At 42.7% G+C, this 24770-nt stretch overlaps 1 protein-coding gene across 5 annotated transcripts in view; it reads right to left on the bottom strand.

Annotated features, from left to right (window-relative positions):
• LOC124125259 (solute carrier family 4 member 11-like) overlaps positions 1-24770 on the bottom strand; it is a 75593-nt gene that overhangs the window by 44310 nt on the left and 6513 nt on the right. The window contains exon 1 of one of the 5 annotated variants that reach the window (XM_048381016.1): positions 15593-15712. The exons of 1 other annotated variant lie outside the window; for it this stretch is intronic. In XM_048381016.1, coding sequence (XP_048236973.1) covers positions 15593-15600 — 8 coding nt within the window. In that variant the 5' untranslated portion in view covers positions 15601-15712. Of the gene's footprint in view, positions 1-815; positions 1088-1577; positions 1712-7050; positions 7195-15592; positions 15713-24770 lie in introns of those variants that run through there. 3 more of the 5 variants (XM_048381017.1, XM_048381014.1, XM_048381015.1) reach the window with 3 other exon arrangements.

Here is a 24770-nt window from a genome sequence, read left to right on the forward strand (position 1 = left end):
GAGCATCACCCACTCAAAATAGGGGACTCATTCCGCTTCATCAATTATCAGTTATCGCTAACAACAAAGAATTCATGTTTTATTTGGGATAGTATAATGGAGAAAAACATGCTGTGTTTTCAATACAGAACTAGGTTACCTTGTTAGATATAATTGATGTCGGTAACATTACAGATAGATTCAACTGATGCTGTTAAATCTGCAGGTAACCTGGTAATATACTCTTGAAGCACAGATGATTGATTATCTTATAAGTAAATCATAATGCTCAGGAAAAGGCATATGAAACAGCTTTGTATTATCTGAGACATGATGATGAAACTTACACTGTACACTACATTATTACGGGATATCAAACAAGCTTCCCATTAAAATGTGAAGTTAATGTCAGGAGCGAGAAAGCATTCATCTATCCCAAACCTTTGTGACTAACTGAGAAAACCTTTTTCCCAAGGTGCAACACTTCCTGCATGGATACTGAATTATGAGGGGAATCAAACCTAACAGCCCACTTTTGTCACATTATAGCTGTCTTTCACTCCCCTGTTGTGATATCTGCACCTCTTACATCCATAAGCCTTGATCTCCGGTCAGCCTTGAGTAAGTGAAGTAACTCACACTATAGACATCAGTGTTAGAAATTGGCACTAGTCTATAGTCCTTGCTAAACTGCTTAATAGTTAAGGTGTCATAAGGACTAGTAGAATTTCGCCATTATTAAGGATTTTGCTGTATGATATCATTATAAGGACTAGTGGTCTAAAACAGTCTACCATTGCTGCAGTAGTCGACCTACGGTACATGTATTAGCTCACCCTATAGACATCCTATTGAAAGTTGTCTATCACTGCTGCTCTAGTCGACCCACAGAACATTACTGTGACATACTGTCACCAATGTAGAAATCCCTCTCTTCTTCACGGTAGAGCTGTCACAAACTTTCAGACCAGGTTTACACAAAATATGAACTTCACATAATCTTCACATATATTTTCTTTGTTACATCACAATCCTGTAGTGTTATGTCGACCAGCGGGTGGCTCTCCAGTGAGAGGTTGTGGCTACTGATGCGATGCGAATTGCATTCCAGTGTGCCTGTGTATTCAAAGGGCCGCCCAGGAGACTATGACACACAATCATAGGTTCTGTCCCTTTCAGAGAACAACATCACGTCACTGATGTTCCGAGGTAACATGAGTCATTCAAATATATATCTGACTTTGTTCAGACATGATCGAATTTAATCTCTGCATCAAAGACAACATTGAGAAAGTAAGGATAAGATATATGGATGAACAAGTTCTTAATTACAATTAGGAGCGACGTTTCGGTATAGGTTCTAACACTTTTATCAAGCAAGTTAATCCTAATTGTAATAAAGAAGTTGTTCATCCATATATCGTATCCTTACTTAGTACTCCAACTTCTAAATGCCTCTCACAGAAACACTGAGAGAGATGTTTACTGGCAGACCCTCATGCACACTGCCAGATCATTAAGAAGATGAATGCTAGTTGGCATAGAAATATTAATGATAGTGAAAATAAATAAAACAATCACCCCAATTCTATTCTCACCCCTTTTCAGCTCCATCAGCAGCCTTTGTGCATCCCCTTTTCAGCTCTGACATTAGAAGTGTTGAGGGTTTCTTATCACCTTATAGAACTACTTTTATTGAACCTTCTACCTGACTATATTCACGCATTAGACCAGTGTCACAACTTGGAGTGATGTCTGCTGCAGTCTATATCGGATCTCTCCGCTGACAGGAAGGAAGTCAACACTCAAGTCTTAACCCTTCATGATGACTTCACACGATTGTTGTTGCAGCTAATTCTGAGCCAGGAATAACCCCTTCTGCATACACCAATTGATCTCACAACAGTACAGAGTGGTGGGGTAGCCTAGTGGTTAAAGTGTTCGCTCGTCAAGCTGAAGACCCCAGTTCGATTCCGCACATGGGTACAATGTGTGAAGGCCATTTCAGGTGACCCCAGGGCGGTAGGTTAGCCTGGTGTTTAAAGCGTTCGCTCGTCATGCTGAAGACCCGGGTTTGATTCCTGACATGGGTACAATTTGTGAAGCCCATTTCTGGTTTCCCCCGCCATGATATTGCTGGAAAATTGCTAAAAACGGTGTAAAACCATACTCACTCACTCGGGTGTCCCCCGCTGTGATATTGCTGGTATATTGTTAAAAGTGGCATAAAAACATACTCACTCACTTGGCGGTCTGTAAATATCGAGTCTGGACCAGACAATCCAGTGATTGATATCATGAGCATCGTTCCACGCAATTGGGCAGCGAGCCTGACCTCCTGATCCTGTTAGTCGCCACTTAGGACAAGCATTGTCGCCTTTTATGGCAAGCATGGGTTGATCCATGTTATCACATCCCAATTGCCTGAAACGATGCTAATGATGTCAATCACTGGATTGTCTGGTCCAGATTTGATTATTTACAGACCGCCATCATATTGCTGGAATGTTGCTGAGTGCAGCGTTAAACAACAAACAAACATCAGATACAAGTTCTCACTACCACTGAAGACATTCCATTACAGGTCACGTCAGAATGACCTTTCACAAACTTTGACCAACCAATAAAATGACTACCAGGAAGTGGACATTAGCCACTAAGAAAGCAGTGTTCTTGAGCTTTGCGACACACGTTTCAAACTTTCATTCCAGTCTATGCTTTTAAAAGTATTTTGAATCAGTCATACAGCCCGTAACAGTAGTTCTGTGTTAAACTTTATAGGTTGCATGCTTAGAAAACAGATTCCCCTAACAATTTAACATAACAAAATGAATATTTCCTTTTTCTTTTTTCTATTACAAAGAGTTCGTTATCTATCGTGTAGTTATACGATTTTCGATCACGAGCGTTGATACTACTTAATTTCATTCATCCGACATACTCATTAATCCGACATGAGCATATGCAACCTGCCATGTTGGATTAACGAGACTGTAATATACAGGGGCTTGACACTAGTGTGCCCTATCGTAATACACCTATAATACATCATTGAAAAGGGAAAAGAGATGATTCTTCCAAAATCAGGTTCTTTATCAGTGAAACAAAAACAAATCTGTGCCAAAAAAACAGAACTTGTATATTGTATGTTTGAGAATGATGCTGTATTGTGTATCCCACCAAGTGAACTGTTCCCCAGGAGCACAGTATGCATGACTGGACAGCCTCCTCAGGTTGCAGCCTGAAGCTCAGTGACCTTCATCTCAGGAACACCTGGTATGATGATGATGCTTGTGTAACAGTGAAAGCCAGGGGTGTTTCCAGTGACAGCCCCTGAATCTCAGCCGTTTCTAACCTTGCCACTGTTATCTCACCTTACCCCTTGGTCTACTTATACTATACCAATTTCCACCTCACCCCCAGGCATCTCCCATATGCCCCCATACACACCTCCCTGGCCATCTGTACACTCTACCATTTCCACTTCAGCCCCAGCCATCTCCCTTACCCCCATACACACCTCCCTGGCCATCTGTACACTCTACCATTTCCACTTCACCCCCAGCCATCTCCCTTACCCCCATACACACCTCCCTGGCCATCTGTACACTCTACCATTTCCACTTCACCCCCAGCCATCTCCCTTACCCCCATACACACCTCCCTGGCCATCTGTATGCTCTACCATTTCCACTTCAGCCCCAGCCATCTCCCTTACCCCTATACACACCTCCCTGGCCATCTGTACACTCTACCATTTCCACTTCACCCCCAGCCATCTCCCTTACCCCCATACACACCTCCCTGGCCATCTGTATGCTCTACCATTTCCACCTCACCCCCAGCCATCTCCCTTACCCCCATACACACCTCCCTGGCTATCTGTATGCTCTACCATTTCCACCTCACCAGCAGCCATCTCCCTTACCCCTATACACACCTCCCTGGCTATCTGTATGCTCTACCATTTCCACCTCACCAGCAGCCATCTCCCTTACCCCCATACACACCTCCCCGGCTATCTGTACACTCTACCATTTCCACCTCACCCCCAGCCATCTCCCTTACCCCCATACACACCTCCCTGGCCATCTGTATGCTCTACCTTTTCCACCTCCGATACACACCTCCTTGGCCATCTGTATGCTCTACCATTTCCACCTCACCAGCAGCCATCTCCCTTACCCCCATACACACCTCCCTGGCCATCTGTATGCTCTACCATTTCCACCTCACCCCCAGCCATCTCCCTAACCCCCATTCACACCTCCCTGGCCATCTGTATGATCTACCATTTCCACCTCGATACACACCTCCCCGGCTATCTGTACACTCTACCATTTCCACCTCACCCCCAGCCATCTCCCTTACCCCCATTCACACCTCCCTGGCCATCTGTATGCTCTACCTTTTCCACCTCCGATACACACCTCCTTGGCCATCTGTATGCTCTACCATTTCCACCTCACCAGCAGCCATCTCCCTGACCCCCATACACACCTCCCTGGTCATCTGTATGCTCTACCATTTCCACCACCGATACACCCCTCCCTGGCCATCTGTATGCTCTACCATTTCCACCTCACCAGCAGCCATCTCCCTTACCCCCATACACACCTCCCTGGTCATCTGTATGCTCTACCATTTCCACCACCGATACACCCCTCCCTGGCCATCTGTATGCTCTACCATTTCCACCTCACCAGCAGCCATCTCCCTTACCCCCATACACACCTCCCTGGTCATCTGTATGCTCTACCATTTCCACCTCACCAGCAGCCATCTCCCTTACCCCCATACACACCTCCCTGGTCATCTGTATGCTCTACCATTTCCACCTCACCCCCAGCCATCTCCCTTACCCCCATACACACCTCCTTGGCCATCTGTATGCTCTACCATTTCCACCACCGATACACCCCTCCCTGGCCATCTGTATGCTCTACCATTTCCACCACCGATACACCCCTCCCTGGCCATCTCTATGCTCTACCATTTCCACCACCGATACACACCTCCCTGGCCATCTGTATGCTCTACCATTTCCACCTCACCAGCAGCCTCCCTTACCCCCATACACCCCTCCCTGACTATCTCTATACTCTACAATTTCTAACTTACCCTGGCCATCTCCAATGACCCCTGTTTACCCCTATCCCATCAAGATACCCTTCAATTACAAGTTGTCACATGATAGATTTTAAGCAAGCCAAGTGATATACCAACAAACCATCCAAGCATGGTGCAACAATGGGTGCTCCACCCAGCCCCTCGACAAGCAGTTCCTCCTAGACCTGGTAGTACCACGGCACAACAACATGCGCTCCACCCTGACACTGAGAAGCAATTCCTCCTGTACCTGCTGGTACCATGGCTGAGACTCCCTATGACCATGAAGGTAGCCATTATCTGACCAGAGGCCACCACCACATCACTCCTACATCAGCCTCAAGTATCATAAACTAGTGCTTTATTGACACTTTGGAGAAACGTCCCATGAAGGGAGAGTTGTAGGGAACCTGCCACACTGATGTATTCCATGAAACTCCTGCTAGTGTACTATTCAGCGTTCTGCTTCAGGGTATGTGAACAGCAGTGTTCAGTATGTGCAGAATGACAACCGTGGGGTCATGACCAAATGATGACCAAAACATCAAAATGAAAAACTTAGGGGGTCCCCAGATTCAATTACTGCAACAACAAGCCTCACAGATCCTGGGACCCCGTTAATTCTAACACTGCAAAAGCAACATTGTGATACAGTTGTGGGTCATATATGGATGCTGACCCAGTGTTGATCACGTTAAACACAAAGGATGAAAGTCTTGTGTGTGTAGCCATGATAAAAAAAACCTGTGAAGATCCGGGTTAGAATAGGTCTTCAAGAACTCATGCTTGCCGTAAGAGGTGACTAACAGGATCAGACGGTCAGGCTCGCTGACTTGGTTGATCCATGTCATCGTATCCCAATTGAGTGGATTGATGCTCATGATGTCAATCACTGGATTGTCTGGTCCACACTTGATCATTACCGACCGCCGTCATATAGCTGGAATATTGCTGAGTGCAGTGTTAAACAACAAACAAAATCAGATTTCATGAAAAAAAGAGGACCAAAGGATCATTCTTGTATCTGACCCTCAGTCTTGTTATGTATGCAGCTTTTATGTATTTAGAGGGGTACAAAATATCTGAGATTCCAAACATTTATTGTTTCCCTCAACAAAACAGTGACAAATCTGTACATTTTAACATTTTATCGTGTCTGGTAACTTTGCAATGTTGCCAGTCTGGTTGTCTGACTGAAATTTTGGGAACATTTATACATTGTCTGTTAGCTTGTAGTTGTTCTATATATTGAGTGTGAAGTGACAATCAAGGTACAATGTATGACCTACTCATGTTAGCCTGACCTGACACTCCAGATGTACACTGAGCCATCAGCAACTGATTCAGACACACGTTACTGTCATTCCCTTCATATATATAATCATAACCTTCCAGGGAGGTTCACCTGGTACTTCCTTTGTTGTGCCACTGTGACTGGGAGGTCATTACAGCAAGGGGGTGGTTACAGGTGTACACGAGCCGCACACTGAAACCTTGTTTCTTTGGAAACCCAGTAATCCAGACAATTAATACTGTGATAGGTTTTAATATACCACTCAAACTTAACTAAGTTAAAGAACACCACATTAATGTCACATGCAGTCTTCCCGCTGGCTTTTGAAACTGAAACTTTTGGCAACTCTAAATATTACCAGTTCCCCCCAATTTTTTGTCAGTCCAAACTTTCAACAAATAAAAAATCGTATGAAAATTACCTTGTTTTAATTCATTCAACATCATGTTCAATGCACTGATGCCATCTGTGGAGTAACGTACTTAGATCTACACGTCATTCACACAAAGTTCTGTCACAAGTTTTGTTTTTTAATATTTTGAGGCTGAGTCGCTACAAATCTATATTTAACCCCAAAGCAAAGCAAAATGTTATTCCCCCCTCAAAATAGAAAAGAGGAAATCCTGATGGTAACATACAAGCTGACTTCGTTTGAAAAATATACTTACATGAATATCACTGATGTCTTGTTCAACAACAAAGATTTACAAGGTACTTTATTTGTCTGTCCACAGGGACTGGTAGTCACAAGAAGTACTGGTCCAAGCCGATTAAAAATTTGAAAATGGAACAAACGAACATTCTATACGACGGATTGTATGGATTCAGTCATAAATCCCATCACCCTCATTCGGAATGCTCTGTGTTAACACATTCGTGGTTGCATCATCATAAAATCACATTCTGACTGTCACTTTCATGGTCTGGTAAGTGACGCTCTGATTGGTTGGATGAAAGGTCGTTTTGACATGACCCGTAACGGGATGTCTTCAGATCTTTGATCTGATTTTAATGAGATTGAAATATAGTAAATATAATTGGAAAACTGTCAGTTTCAATTAGGGAACTGTCACCAACATTTAGAAATCTGGCTGAATATCGACGTCCTAAAACACGTGGCTCAGTCGCTGGTCAAACCGCATTATGCAAGACAACTGTCACATCTTATTAACTAGTGAAGGAGAACAACTTATATTTTCAATTCTGGTAAAGAAGGAATAACAACTTCAAGTGGATCATGATAAATCTGGCGTAATATTCTAGAATTCTTTGCTTGTTTGTTCTGTTCGGGGTTCAGTGAGCCCAGATCTCCCTGACTGACGTCTGCTCAGTGTGTGAACACCAGGAATTCTCCTTCTCATCAATTATTACTCAATGATGGGAATGTGGGGATCAGGCAGCCATGGGTCAGTGGTCAGGGCAGCCATTGGTCAGTGGTCAGGGCAGCCATTGGGTCAGTGGTCAGGGCAGCCATTGGTCAGTGGTCAGGGCAGCCATTGGTCTGTGGTCAGGGCAGCCATTGGGTCAGTGGTCAGGGCAGCCATTGGTCAGTGGTCAGGGCAGCCATTGGTCAGTGGTCAGGGCAGCCATTGGTCAGTGGTCAGGGCAGCCATGGGTCAGTGAAACAATTACTTCTAATCTCCAACCATGCTGACAAAGTACTGCCCATCACCATGTCCTACCAACACACTCTCTCACTTATTACTTGAAACAACGCTGACTTGGTTGATGCATGTCATTGTATCCAAATTACGTGGATCGATGTTCATGATGTCAATCACTGGATTGTCTGGTCCACACTCAATTATTTACAAACCGCCGTCATATAGCTGGAAAATTGCTGACTGGGAGTTTAACAACAAACAAACACACAAAACAAACTTGAAACAAACACTTTTCTGGCCAAAGTCTCGCTCAAACGGTCAAGATCAGACACCCCATCTCACAAAAGATGTATTTGTCTGTGTGCCTCCTTCACAGTGACTGACCCAAGCTTGTCAGGCTGTAGAGATCATCATGGGACTACCGCTGCTCTCAACAGTATTTCAGTTATATCATGTCAACACAACGTGGGAGGAAAGCCCAAAGTGATGCAGGTCTTAGACATTTATCCCTTCGTGCAACCCAGGTACAAGTATGTTACTGACAACCAAAATACAATATCAGAGCTAACTGGGATTTGAACCCAGGATCACTGGTTTCTGGTCAATGATCAATCATCTGGTCTAAGAGAGGCAACTCTGAAGAGCAAACAGAGGCGCCCTACATGTCTGGTCACCGTAACCCATTAATCTATGACGTTATCTACACAAAACCTTGTTAGTTTTGTGTCTTTGTGTCTTCAGTGAAATTGAAAGGCTTAATGCATATCTCTGCTCAGCTGAACTGAGAACAGGCTTTCCTTTCTGCTTGGGAATTGATAATTGTGTTGTTGACTATTAAAACATAGTGATATATTGGTGTGTTTTCAACTTTTTATTACAGTATTACCCTACCCCTAAGAAATTACAGTGAATCAGGAGCACAATGTCCAAAAACTTAACCCTACTTCTTTACGGAGAGTATTATGTCATAAGCTCAGCTGTAATTCTTTACTGATGCTGTTTATCATGGTACACATACAATTTTCTAAAAAGCCACTGATCACCAATGTTGATAAACACAAGATAATGAGTGAGTGAGTGAGTGAGCAGAGTTTGATTCTGCCTTTAGTAATCTTCCATCAAGATCATGGCAGGTGACACCACGAATTGGGCAGTGTTAAAGGGCAAGTTCACACGGAAATTAACCTATTTTTCTTGTACTTTTTCCACATTAAAAGTGTTAACCTAGAAGTGTCATAGACAAAAATATAAAAATATCACAATTAATTAACATATTTTTCGCATTAAAACGATTTATATTTTTCACATTTACCAAGTGTTCTATTTCCACAACAAAAACACCATGGCTTATGCCCCTTGCAATATGACGTCATTGGTGCCAATTGATAAACATTATGACGTCATCATGCTTTGTTAGAGCCGCTTCACGTGGTGTAGGTCTAGGTGTGTGATTCTAGCGTCTCAGATGCCAGCCAGCATAGTGTTATGCTGAGTCACTACTGCGCCGGAGTGTGTCGTAGGCCATGTTGTTTTACCGCAAACTGGTACTTGATATCTTTTGCGTTGAGAATAGACAGGGACCCAGTTGAATTGGCACCAATTACGTCATAATCTAAGGGGGATAACTCAGGCCTGTTTAGCTCGAAAAACGAAGGCCTCATAACGGCATATCATTTTCACACTATTGTGAGCTTCCTACTTTCACTGTGAAAAAAATGAGTGTATATTTTCAAACACAGATACTAATTAATTCTAAAATTGCGTTTTGTTTAGAAAAAGAAAGAAAGTGATTTTTGCGTGTACACTTCCCCTTTAAGGGCTGGATAATAGTCATCAACGTCAAGACAGTATGATCATGGTGATTTACAAAACACAAAACAGCAAAATCCCCAAAGTGAACTACGTAAGATTTATAGGAAGTGTAAATCTAAAAGTTATTTCTGTCCATTAACGTTTCAATATTGTATTTACGTCATCAACTTTACTGTCTTGATATGGAGTCTTTGATGACACCTCCCTGAAGGCCCCCCAGGGTCAGTGATAAGAGGAACACAAATAACCAGTCATGACGGAAAACATCATAAATAAATCCTAGGTCAAATAAGTTGGATATTTATAAGTTGATGGCCCATTGGTTTGTATACCCAAGTCCTTCACTGGTGGGATTTGGGTACACGTCTGACTGAATCCACGGTGCAGCACTGCCTTGAACTGTACCTGCCATACGTCATCAGTCAATCAGGTGAGGTGATAAGGGATTTGCATTCAAGACTATTGCACTTACATAAAGACATGTATGCACCTGTGTGCGTGCTCATGTGAGTGCCAATACTAGCATGGAAGAGCACTGACTTGAACTCTAATGCATGCCACTGACTGCACCAAATAAGGTGGTGGTAGCCTCGTGGTTAAAGGGTTTGCCTGTTCTCTAAGGCCCTGGTTCGAACTCCCACGTGCGTAAATTGTGTATTGGTGTCCAACAGTGACATTAGTAAAATATCGCTAAAAGAGGCTTAATGCTCAACTCATTTGGAATACAAGAAAACTTGTAGTTCACTGAAAATGTTGAATACCTCAATTTGAACAATATATTGCCTGTTTGTGTAGAAAAGATAACTGATCATATTTATTTACTGATGACAATAAAGAAAAAACATGTATCTAAGTAAACCTACAAGATGGATAGGGTATAATGTTCAGATTCCAGATTCCACAGTCTGTGCATTATCATGATATTGTAATAGAGTTTCAGAAAGGAGCAAAGCTTCGTGAAAACATATCTCAATATTCATGCCACATCACAGCTGAGGACAAGATCTTTGTTTGTTTGTTTGTTTGTTTGTTTGCAGTATTCCTGCTGGCTTTTTAAACTGCCAGTCCGCCAGGACTGGCAACTCTAAAAATTACCAGTTCCCCCTAATTTTTGTCAGTCCCAACTTTCAACAAATGAAAAAACGAATGAAAATTACTCGGTTTTAATTTTTTCAACTCTCTTTTTTGGAATATTTCGAGACTAAATCGCTCCAAATATATATTTAACCTTGAAGCAAAGCAAAATATCTTATTTAATAGCAATAAAAATAGACAAGGGGAAACCAAGATGGCAACTGACAAGCTGACTTTATTAAAAAAATATACTAATATGAATATCGCCAATGTTTTGTTCAGCAACAAAGATTTATAAGGTACTTTATTTGCCAGTCCACAGGGACTGGCAGTAACATGAATTTACCGGTATAAGCCTAATGTTACCGGTAAACGAGAACACTGGTTTGTTTGATTGTTTGTTTAACGCTGCACTCAGCTAAATTCCAGCTATATGATGGCTGTCAGTACATAATTGAGTCTGAAACCAGACAGTGAGAGATAAACTGACTGGTGGGGGCTTCACCAGTAGATATAAAGCTAAAAGTAGCAATGGTAGCAGTGACTAGTTTTGCACGACTTGTGCTCATCAGACTGATTGCTTAGGGGCGTGTGCGTCCTTAAATACCTGAATAAACAAGCGAAGTCGTTTGTTCCATGATGTGTAAGCCTGTCATTGGTTGTTTTTATGACGGCTAAGTGGTGTGTTGTAGTGAAACGTCGTTATTAGGTCGCTGGTGATGTGGCGTAAAATGTAGTCGCTGGTATTGGCGATTATGCGTGAGCTCCCGTGACTTATAGTGGTCGCCGGTGGTAGCTTCGAAACTGTGGAAGGTGTACATAGACCGGTGGGTCGCCGGTTTAGGTATGCTTATGGTACAAAAAAGAAGTTATTTTTGGTCGCCGGTGTTATTGCCGGGTGAGTGAAGGTGGCCTGGGTTGGTCACCGGTGGCGGTCAAAAAGTGGTCGCCGGTTTGAGAGGAGATGACCGGAGGTTCGCCGTTTTTTTTCCAGACGCCTATTTGGTTGTGGGGGTCGTTACTAGAACACTGATTTGTTCTAGGTTTATAGTTATATTTTAGCAAAGCTCTCAGAAGGCAAGGGTACAAGATTGTGTCCTTGGTGAACATAATAAATGTAGAATGTCAAAAAATGTATGTTAAGATGTAACATACTATGGAAAAAACCGAAACAATGGAATAAAAGGTAAAAATAAACACGTTTTGTGTTTTTTTATTTAACAACGAAGAGAAGGAAGTTGTAAATAATGAGTCCCAAATGGAGGAGGAAGGACATCGGTGGGGCACACTTGGTGAGTTTTCAAACTGATTGTTGAGTGAGCTGGTCACTGGTGTTAAGAATGTCCTTATGGCGGCTCCGGGTTAGAGTTCCATAGATCTTCTAGAGAGGTATCAAGTGGGGCGACTGTATTACCAGCTTGGTTTTTTTAGGTGTTCCCGATTTTGTTGCGTGAACACTTTCCACGGCTCAGTGTCGAGGTCGCCGCCTGCAGTAACAAAATGGTCCCATTTGGTGAACGGTGGCACCGGTATCCATGGGAATGGAAATTGATAGGTGGTGGTGTGGAGACTTTCACTCACATTTTTGTTGTTGTGGCAGGGCTGCCCTTCGGATTTCTTGGTTAAGTAATCGCCCGTACTGTAGTTAGGCTCCAGGTAGGGGCCGTGTACTCGCTTGACATGCGCCTTGGCATCGTCGGGCCTTTTGAAGTTTTTAGTGCAGATTATGCACATGATACGTGTTGAAGAGTGGGTGGCGCTAAAGTGGCGACGCAAACTATCCCTATGTGTGTAGTTCTTCCCACATACAGCGCAAGAGTGTGAATTAGACATCTTATTTGGCTGATTGTTTACTGACGATGGACTGTTTGTCGTCATGACATGATGACGTCAGGTAGCCAGGGTTGGTGTAATTGTGACGTCACAATGCGTGATTGGCATTGTTGTGTGACCGGCGTGTGCTGAAATGGTCGACTAAGAATGGGGCTGATTTATCAGAAAGTAAAACAGCAAGTTGACCAAGGGGGAATTTAATCAGCCAACCATTCTGTCATTGAGACCGTGCGGGTGGAACGTTTTAAGCTCAAATATCCACCTCAGTTCAAGTGCTCTCCTTTTAACTGTGGTGTCATTGGACTCAGGGTTTTCCTTGAGTTGTGCTATGATGTTATATCTAACATCTTTAGTGCTGTGATCATCACTATTGAAGTGATTAGCTACAGGTTTGTCTCTCTTGTAGCTGATGTCTGCAAAGTGTTCTTTCAATCTAGTTTGAAATTCTCTTTTGGATTCTCCGACGTATTGTTTCTTGCATTTGTTGCAAGTTAACAAGTAAACTATGTTTTTACTTGTACATTCAAACTTGTGGGTTTTGAATGTTTTGCCTAATGTTGAGCTGCGAAACGTGTGTGTTCTGCCTAGGGAGTTGCAGATTTTGCATCCTTCTCTTTTGCAACTCTCATTAACGAAGTTGACTACCTTGCCGCTGATTTGCGGTTTGGAGGGTGGGTAGTGTAGTACTGTCCTGACAAGGTAATCCTTAAGAGTAGGATTCCGTCTATAGGCCGAGACATGGGGAATTGAGAAGCAACTTTTGCAAGTGTCAGAACCGGTGAGTAAGTGCCACCGATTTCTGATGATCCTGTTGAGCTCCATGTTCAAGGGATTGTAATCGCTAATAAGCACCTGTTTCCTGATGGGAGCAGGTTTGGGTTTGGTTGCTAAGAGTGATTCTCTATTGCAAGCGTCTGCCCGATGTTTATTTTGTTGTAGTGTTTTGTTAGGGTAACCCCTTTTAAGGTAGTAGTTGATGAGATTTCTACTATGTGTATCATAGTCTGATTCAGAGGAGCAAATTCTCTTGAGTCTCAGGAATTGGCTGAATGGCCCTTTCGTTTTGATATGGCTGGGCTTCACACATTGTACCCATGTCGGGAATTCAACCCGGGTTTTCACACTTCACACATGAATTTGCCGAAATTATGTAGAAAATATTAAATGAAGTTTTGAATAAATTTAATAAAATAGATTACACACATAAGTCCATATATACAATGAAATTTTTTTTATAACCAAAGAGTGTAACAACAGGATTAAATTGCGTAATTCAGTACAGATTGACTTGGTATTTCCGGTGTTACTTGCTCATGGTAATGTCATTAGTTTGTGTGTGGGAAAAAATCATCAAAACTCATTGTGGTGTTTATGGAAAAAAGGTTTGCACTATACTCAAGAAAATACAATATATTTTATGAAAGTGACCCTTGATTTTATTCTTTTATTATTATATTCATACAGGAACGTCCACTGGTAACTGTCAAATATGAGGTAGACGTGACCAAAATACAAATATTTTCGGATCCCTGCATATACATATACCGTATTCGACATAATACGCCCACGGCAATATTTGCTAAGATATTGGCAAGTGAACAATCCCAATTAGCACCTCTTCCGATTGATCAATGTACACAAGACTTATTTATTCGCGTATAATACGCACTCATTTGTTATATGCAACCTTAATTATGGGCGTTTAATTCTGGAAAAATATATCTGTCGCACATAAACATTTCAGGCTGTCAGCATAAACCACGAAATTTATCTTTCAACTCTGTTCTTTTCACCAAAATAACATTCTATAAACAGCCCCCTATTTGTAGTTTTGAGAGCGCCCGGGGCGCTGATTACGCCGAATACGGTAAGTAGGTTCTGGCTACATCCATCTTTGAAAACCACAAATTGAGTTTGAAACACATACTTTCCATCTGACTTATTCACAAAATCATTCATAATCCATGCAAAAGCTATTGTTATTTCCATTACTTCATGTCATAATTATGAACTTTATGAAAGGTCCAATTAGTTAAAGCTTGAGGATATTTCCCTGTCAGCGACTGATGTACCAATGGATACTAGTCAACACTGACTGCTGCTGGACTGGGCTCCTGGGGATGTCCCGGGAAGCACAAGTGATGGCCGTGTGTGCACAGCGGACCCTGAAAGTCTTCAAGACCCTACTTGAATTACAACACAACACTCAACACAACACTCCAGCCTTCAAACTTTACCTGATTCATATTAATACAGAAAACAGCACAAACATTTAAGTGTATTTCTAGACTAACGCTTAGTCTCTGAAAATATATAACTTTGATAGAACCAAATAACTCCATTTAAACTGAAAATGAGTCCTGGAGAGATTGGAGATTCAGCCCTTGAACCTGAGGACTTGAGGACTTTTGCATTACAGAAAGGGCTGGGCGGAAGGGAAAATAATATGGTTCAGGGACTGTGAGACAGACTAGTATATTTCCAATATATTAAATCTGCATAAAACCATACTCACTCACTCCATTATATGAATTTATTGAATATGTTTATCTTTTATTTCAAACACCTTTTCTAACTGTCACACTTCACAGTGTTCGACATACGCTTACAGTCGGAAAGCGCACGTTAAATCTCCAATATAAGTAAGTAAGTAAGTCACACTTCTGTCACAAAAATAAATGTCTAATCATTTTTTTGTTTGTTACATCATTAACCCAAGTAAGTGATGTATAACAATATAATCACCTGCAAAAACCTTAAAGGGTCTGAACATAAAATCAATTTGCTAATCTCCAAAAATTATATTTTAATTTTCACAGCATATATCATGAATATAAAAGACAGAGTAATAAAATATTTAAAAAAGTAAAAAAGATAATCAACTTACTTTGGCATGACTGTAGCGTAATGATGCTAACCTTGCTCCAGTGTAACAAAGTGATGAGGATATACAGACAAGGTTACTAGGAGCGTGCACAGCGCTACCTCAGTGGCAGGGAATGACGTACACAACCAGCCTATCAGCTGATGGCCAGCACTGTCACTCAAGGCCTGGGAAACACAGCTTTTGTCATTCAAATACCAAGCCATTCTATTACAGGTGTAAGTGAGATTGTACGATGTACACGAGCTGGGGGGACAGCCTTGGGCTAAGTACAACAAGTGAAATGAACCTTATATGTAGCTGGTAAGTAGCATCACTGGAGGGTGTCTATCACAACATGTGTGTACCACAGGGTATGGAGCGGGGTAGGGAGGTGTCACGTCCCGGCCCCAGGGACAACAAAAGCTACATCATGTTTGTTATGTAACACATGGTCAATTAAACAGTGAGAGTTTACGCAGAACTCCATCAACCTTGAACATACATGAATACGGATGCAATGTTATGACCATGAGCTACTTACTGCAAAACATTTAGTAAAATACAATATATGAGGATAGGATCTTGCTGAAACAATTTAACATAAAAAAACTATAGCCTATAAAGTGGAAAGTTATAAACAAGTGTTAGTACATTTTTTTCTGGAAAAATACAAACAGTTTAGTATTTGCAGAATGAGATGTACAGTGTATGTGCAGTAGTACTGTTAGGATCAGGTATTTGAGAAGCATTGTGAAGGACTGAGTCTTGGGTGAGATAGATGGAGCAAGAGAGCCTGAGTGAGATGGGTGGAGTAAGAGGGCCTTGAGTGAGATGGGTGGAGTAAGAGGGCCTTGAGTGAGATGGGTGGAGTAAGAGAGCCTTGAGTTAGATGGGTGGAGTAAGAGAGCCTTGAGTGAGATGGGTGGAGTAAGAGAGCCTTGAGAGAGATGGGTGGAGTAAGAGGGCCTTGAGAGATGGGTGGAGTAAGAGAGTCTTGAGTGAGATGGGTGGAGTAAGAGGGCCTTGAGTGAGATGGGTGGAGTAAGAGGGCCTTGAGTGAGATGGGTGGAGTAAGAGGGCCTTGAGTGAGATGGGTCGAGTAAGAGAGCCTTGAGAGATGGGTGGAGTAAGAGGGCCTTGAGTGAGATGGGTGGAGTAAGAGAGCCTTGAGTGAGATGGGTGGAGTAAGAGAGTCTTGAGTGAGATGGGTGGAGTAAGAGAGTCTTGAGAGAGATGGGTGGAGTAAGAGGGCCTTGAGAGATGGGTGGAGTAAGAGGGCCTTGAGAGATGGGTGGAGTAAGAGAGTCTTGAGAGAGATGGGTGGAGTAAGAGGGCCTTGAGAGATGGGTGGAGTAAGAGAGCCTTGAGTCAGATGGGTGGAGTAAGAGAGCCTTGAGTGAGATGACTGGAGTAAGAGAGCCTTGAGTGAGATGGGTGGAGTAAGAGAGCCTTGAGTGAGATGGGTGGTTTTAGAGGGCCTTGAGTGAGATGACTGGAGTAAGAGAGCCTTGAGAGATGGGTGGAGTAAGAGAGTCTTGAGAGAGATGGGTGGAGTAAGAGAGCCTTGAGAGATGGGTGGAGTAAGAGAGCCTTGAGTCAGATGGGTGGAGTAAGAGAGCCTTGAGTGAGATGACTGGAGTAAGAGAGCCTTGAGTGAGATGGGTGGAGTAAGAGAGCCTTGAGTGAGATGGGTGGTTTTAGAGGGCCTTGAGTGAGATGACTGGAGTAAGAGAGTCTTGAGTGAGATGGGTGGAGTAAGAGAGCCTTGAGAGATGGGTGGAGTAAGAGAGCCTTGAGTCAGATGGGTGGAGTAAGAGAGCCTTGAGTGAGATGACTGGAGTAAGGGAGCCTTGAGTGAGATGGGTGGAGTAAGAGGGCCTTGAGTGAGATGACTGGAGTAAGAGAGTCTTGAGTGAGATGGGTGGAGTAAGAGAGCCTTGAGTGAGATGACTGGAGTAAGAGAGCCTTGAGTGAGATGACTGGAGTAAGGGAGCCTTGAGTGAGATGACTGGAATAAGGGAGCCTTGAGTGAGATGACTGGAGTAAGGGAGCCTTGAGTGAGATGACTGGAGTAAGGGAGCCTTGAGTGAGATGGTTTGAGAAAGAGAGCCTTGAGTGAGATGGTTTGAGAAAGAGAGCCTTGAGTGAGATGGTTTGAGAAAGAGAGCCTTGAGTGAGATGGTTTGAGAAAGAGAGCCTTGAATGAGATGGGTGGAGTAAGAGAGTCTTAAGTCTTGGGTTGATTATATTTGAAACAACACTTCTCAAGTAAAGTACAAATTCTAGTACTCTGTTGGGTTGATACAAAACAACCTCTGTTAATAGGGGTGGATGGACTAAATCAAAACAATTTCTGTTTATTAGGGGAAGATGGCAGATGTCAAAACAATTACAGTTTATTAGGGGCCAATAGGAGATATTATTACACACGATCCTGCATCCAAAACACATACAAATTGAAAAAGGACGTATTTCGTGCTTGCGTGCGTGCGTGCATGCGTGCATGCGTGCATGCGTTCAACAATCACTCGCTGCAACTGTTAACAAGTGGTATGGAACAATGATTGATCACACTTTTACTACTTCCACAAGATACATAATGACTTGGCCCAACCTGCCTCCCCCTATCAAGTGAGTGGAGTTCTACACCCATGTCAGGAGCACCTCAAGTGTATTGTCAGGTCAACCAGCGTTGTACAATCAGCCCTGCTCTACACTTTAAGTAACTAACTTGAGCATTCAACCATGATAAGCAAAATATCATTTTTTCAAGAATGTTTGGGGACAATTTATTGTTTTTGAAAAAATCCAAGCCCTCTCCCCGCAGAATATGACTCGGTTGGCCCCTTACGCAATCTTGTTTAGTTGGTAAATGGCAGAACACGGCAACATCAAACCTATTCTAGAGTCTTCCTTCAATGTTGTTCATGGAATTTGTGTTTTACCAACCATCTTGCACTGGTCACCATCTCCATTTTCCATTTGCTTCTACAATCAGTAAATTCTTGTTTCACGCTTAGTAATGTTTCATCATAATTTTACTTTAGTTTTATAGCAAAATCCCCGTCAATAAAATACATTAAGTCCTTTATTTTATGTTTCACCCTCTATGTAAACTTTGAGAATGTGAACAACTTTGCCAAGGCTAAACAGGAGATACACTTAAAATAATTCCACTGAGATATCTAAACAGCTGTTAGTAAGTTAAACAAAATGTGGAATGTCACGAAAGCCTGGATCAGTCCATCTCCACAAAGCCTGGATCAGTCCATCTCCACAAAGCCGTACCATTGAACATCCCCTCAATGAAGATTCGATGATAGCACAGTGGTGCCACTGACAACTTGCCCTAGGGAACCAAACACCTGGGGATAAGGATACATGAGACGTGAGCTGATACCTAGCCTGTCTGCTGTCAGGGTCTGGTGCTGCACAAGGAGGTCAGGGAAACAAAATACACATCCACTTGATCCACTCACCAAAACCATAGTGGTCGTAGGTAAAGATGTTGTGTCCCAAAGTCAAACACTTCTGATAGCTCACAGAAGCAGTTAAAGTCTGATAGTCCTTATAAACATATGGCAAAATTTCTACTAGTCCTTGTGAAACCTTAACTATTGGGCAGCTTTGCTAGGACTATAGGACGAGTGCCAATTTCTACTGCAGCAAAACATGATCTGTAACTGACCCACAGGGGCTTTAATCAGTGACTCTGTTAGAACTGGAAGTATTCATTGTATGTTTAATATGTTCACATTAGTATGATGCCAGTATACCAATGATAATAATCAGGGCTCATCTGGGACTCAAACCTTGCTCAGTAGATCCTGGCATGTCTAAGGGAAACAACACAAGCCTGCCGGTATGAGACATGTTTGCTTCCAGAAGGACTAGTGACATACTAGTGACTAGTGACATGCATCAACCAAGTCAGCGAGCCTGACCACCTGATCCTGTTAGTCGCCTTTTACAACAAGCATAGTCACCGCTTACTGCAAGCATGGGATGCTGATTCTAACCTAGATCCTAACCTGGATCGTCAAGGGTCTATATACCCTTGTGGACTACCATCTTTAACATCCGGTAGATGGCAGCTGTGTAGCAGGTCTAGTGATATATCCTGAGTATCCTGTTTCATTACCAGTCCTCAGTGCAGAAAGTAATTTAAGTAAAGCTTTTGCATCAATGATGGAAGAGCAGGGGTAGAAACTAGTCCACTTGTCCTAATAATGATAACATATAGCAAAACCTTTAAAAATGGCAAATTTCTACAGGACTAGTGCCAATTTCTAACGCTGAAGAGGACGACTGAAAGTGATTGCAGGTTGCACAGCTTCCAACGATGCTGCTTCCATATCTGTTATCTCCAGCATGACTAATACTAGTAATAGGAGAATCTTGTTTTATGGATTTTCCAGACAAAGATGGAACACAGGAGAAAGGAGGTCAAGGCTGCCTTCTGATGGTGACGAGCAAATGCCAAGGCGTATTCTAAGTGGAGTTTATTCAGAAAATTGTCTGCAAACAAAATCTTGTAGCTGTAGGCCTCTAGACTTGTGTATAAATCGTTCTGCTTGCAAAATCGTAAACACCCAGCTCGTGACCCATGTAACAGATTTATCAATTACAAGTTCATATGTTTCAGTGACCACATAAATCTATGTGGTGACCTCCATTGGACTTTCAGTGACATATGTGTGTCCTATAGATCTATGTGGTGACCTCCATTGGACTTTCAGTGACATTTGTGTGTGTCCTATAGATCTATGTGGTGACCACCGGTGGACTTTCAGTGACATATGTGTGTCCTATAGATCTATGTGGTGACCTCCATTGGACTTTCAGTGACATTTGTGTGTGTCCTATAGATCTATGTGGTGACCACCAATGGACTTTCAGTGACATTTCTGTGTGTCCTGTAGGTCTTTGTGGACTTTCAGTGACATTTGTGTGTGTCCTGTAGGTCTTTGTGGTGACCACCGGTGGACTTTCAGTGACATTTGTGTGTGTCCTGTAGGTCTTTGTGGACTTTCAGTGACATTTGTGTGTGCCCTGTAGGTCTTTGTGGTGACCACCGGTGGACTTTCAGTGACATTTGTGTGTGTCCTATAGATCTATGTGGTGACCACCAATGGACTTTCAGTGACATTTGTGTGTGCCCTGTAGGTCTTTGTGGTGACCACCGGTGGACTTTCAGTGACATTTGTGTGTGTCCTATAGATCTATGTGGTGACCACCAATGGACTTTCAGTGACATTTGTGTGTGTCCTATAGATCTATGTGGTGACCACCAATGGACTTTCAGTGACATTTGTGTGTGCCCTATAGATCTATGTGGTGACCACCAATGGACTTTCAGTGACATTTGTGTGTGCCCTGCAGGTCCTTGTGGTGACCACCGGTGGACTTTCAGTGACATTTGTGTGTGTCCTGTAGGTCTTTGTGGTGACCACCAATGGACTTTCAGTGACATTTGTGTGTGTCCTGTAGGTCTTTGTGGTGACCACCAATGGACTTTCAGTGACATTTGTGTGTGTCCTGTAGGTCTTTGTGGACTTTCAGTGACATTTGTGTGTGCCCTGTAGGTCTTTGTGGTGACCACCAATGGACTTTCAGTGACATTTGTGTGTGTCCTGTAGGTCTTTGTGGACTTTCAGTGACATTTGTGTGTGCCCTGTAGGTCTTTGTGGTGACCACCAATGGACTTTCAGTGACATTTGTGTGTGCCCTGTAGGTCTTTGTGGTGACCACCAATGGACTTTCAGTGACATTTGTGTGTGTCCTATAGATCTATGTGGTGACCACCAATGGACTTTCAGTGACATTTGTGTGTGTCCTGTAGGTCTTTGTGGACTTTCAGTGACATTTGTGTGTGTCCTGTAGATCTATGTGGTGACCACCGGTGGACTTTCAGTGACATTTGTGTGTGTCCTGTAGATCTATGTGGTGACCACCGGTGGACTTTCAGTGACATTTGTGTGTGCCCTGTAGGTCTTTGTGGTGACCACTGGTGGTTTTTCAGTGACATTTGTGTGTGCCCTGTAGGTCTATGTGGTGACCACCGGTGGACTTTCAGTGACATTTGTGTGTGTCCTGTAGATCTATGTGGTGACCACCGGTGGACTTTCAGTGACATTTGTGTGTGTCCTGTAGGTCTATGTGGTGACCACCGGTGGACTTTCAGTGACATTTGTGTGTGTCCTGTAGGTCTTTGTGGACTTTCAGTGACATTTGTGTGTGTCCTGTAGATCTATGTGGTGACCACCGGTGGACTTTCAGTGACATTTGTGTGTGTCCTATAGATCTATGTGGTGACCACCAATAGACTTTCAGTGACATTTGTGTGTGCCCTGTAGGTCTTTGTGGTGAGCACTGGTGGTTTTTCAGTGACATTTGTGTGTGCCCTGTAGGTCTTTGTGGTGACCACCGGTGGACTTTCAGTGACATTTGTGTGTGTCCTGTAGATCTATGTGGTGACCACCGGTGGACTTTCAGTGACATTTGTGTGTGTCCTGTAGGTCTATGTGGTGACCACCGGTGAACTTTCAGTGACATTTGTGTGTGTCCTGTAGGTCTTTGTGGACTTTCAGTGACATTTGTGTGTGTCCTGTAGGTCTATGTGGTGACCACCGGTGGACTTTCAGTGACATTTGTGTGTGTCCTGTAGGTCTTTGTGGACTTTCAGTGACATTTGTGTGTGTCCTGTAGATCTATGTGGTGATCACCGTTGGACTTATTTGTGTGTCCTGTAGATCTATGTGGTGACCACTGGTGGACTTTCAGTGACATTTGTGTGTCCTATAGATCTATGTGGTGACCACCGGTGGACTTTCAATGACATTTGTGTGTGTCCTGTAGGTCTTTGTGGACTTTCAGTACTGTCACTCAAAGTGTGCAAAGGATCAATTTTGACGTGACAAGAAAACAACGTCAAACATTCTGACTTCACCATATCCACACAGGCCTGCCAGGGAACTTGTATTTTGGCTTTTACACGACAGCAACTGGACAATAAGATACCTATATTCTTAAATGAGAAATGATAATTTCTTTACCAAAAAGCTCCTGAAATTAACCACAAACTATGAACAATATTGAAAGTGGTTGTTTAAAGGAATCTAAATTCATACTAATTCAGTATTTTGTTCTCACTTGTTTACATTTCTGAGACATTTACCCATAAAACACAAAAACAATTGGTATGGGGGTTGAGAGCCAAATCCCACGCACCCTGGTGAACAGACTAGCATCGAGATCCAGGTTGCCACCAGCCTTGGACCTCTTCCTGATATAAAGATAGATTCATCCGACCCAGTTTCCAAACAATGACCTAAAACATTGGCAGGCGGTTGATAGTGGCTGTCACAACAGCTTCTAGTTTCTGTCAATACAACTCAACTTGAACAAATTATAATAAATCTAACACAAATACTCTATCTTGTCTGTGGCAGCTGTGTCGGGGAACACAAAGGATATCAAGCTTTTATTACATCTTTGAGTAGTTCTTACTTTGGAAACTGTTGTTGATTGTTAGCAGTGAACGTTTGTGATGTCCATTGGATTCATCATGTTCATACTCACCATATTGTTGGATGGTTATGGAATTTATTCTCGATAACATGTGATGTTTACCAACTAGAAACAGGTCAAAATCTTCCATCTTCCCAAGGCAAGGGAGTTAAATGACTTTCAAACGTCCAGTTTAACCCTTACAGAAATGGGCTTGATCGTAGCGCCACCAGTGGATATTGCGAGTTATGTCCCTTCTATGAACCACCTCTCATATTACCTGCATTTGCTTCCCCCAAATGCCGGTGCCCAGTCAAGACAAACTGATCAATAATCTAGATCTATATCATAATAAAATTGATCTTACCTCGCGAAGCACATCAAATCTCTTGAGCATGTTGATTAAAAACATGAAAAGATTTGGAAAATATTAGTCGACGCACAGTTGACAGTACACATGTTTTGCAAGTCCTCTAATCAACTGAAATCTGCATTGCAGCTGCTATGTTGTTTACAAACTGGATGTCGATTTTGTTACATGATTTTGATTGGACTATGCATAAGCTTCCACCAATAGTCCACCAAAATATAACTCAAAACTTTTCGTCCAGTTTGGGAAGGGTGGACTTTTATAGTCCCTTGCCTCGGGAAGAATTAGATGATATCTACCAATATATGTTTCATAATCACATAGTATTTGAATGTCAATGGCCAGTTGAGCCAACATCTCTCTACCTACTACCATACATCTGTTAAGGAAATGACCAGGGAGTTGGTGTGAGAGAACAATTTGATGCTGCTTGTAGCACTATTGAAGCACTATGACAGCAGTTGACACAGACAAAGGTATCACTGCATCAGTGTGGAACATGTAACCTGGGTCACGATGTGGGAAGTATTGAAAAACTAGCAAGGCCTTACCCCTGGAAATGTTAACATGATTTTTGGGCCTAGCGATCTCCTTGATTGTCCTTAAGTGCAAACTGGAAAGGCATATACAAGTAAATGTATATACGAGTAAATACATAATGTCTGATCGAGCTAGATTGCAGAATAAACAGTCTAATACTGCATAAATAGCAACTAGACTGTCTTGGCAAGCATGACATAATCTCAGTTGAACCTAGTTCAGTGTGATTGACCCTACGTACACACATATTAGGTCAGTTTATAAAATATCAGAGTACATGCCCTCTGCTGAATGCATACATTCCACACATAATGGTGATTCAGGGCATTTTCTTTTCAGTTTGAGATTTAAGATAATGTGTGTCACTGTACTGTTTTTATCCTCTCACAGGGCTGGTCGAGGAGATCTTCTCACATGGCTGGTCGAGGAGATCTTCTCATACAGCTGGGGGAGGAGATCCTCTCACAGGGCTTGTGGTGGAGATCCTCTCACATGGCTGGTGGAGGAGATCTCATACAGCTGGTGGAGATCCTCTCACATGGTTGTTGGAGGAGATCCTCTGATAGGGCTGTTGGAGGAGATTCTCTCACATGGCTGGTGGAGGAGATCTTCTCATACAGCTGGTGGAGGAGATCCTCTGACAGGGCTGGTGGAGGAGATCCTCTTACATGGTTGGTGGAGGAGATCCTCTCACGTGGTTGGTGGAGATCCTCTCATACAGCTGGTGGAGGAGATCCTCTCACATGGCTGGTGGAGGAGATCCTCTGACAGGGCTGGTGG

Source organism: Haliotis rufescens, unplaced genomic scaffold (assembly GCF_023055435.1).
Source record: "Haliotis rufescens isolate VD_foot unplaced genomic scaffold, xgHalRufe1.0.p SCAF_35, whole genome shotgun sequence".
Taxonomy (NCBI): domain Eukaryota; kingdom Metazoa; phylum Mollusca; class Gastropoda; order Lepetellida; family Haliotidae; genus Haliotis; species Haliotis rufescens.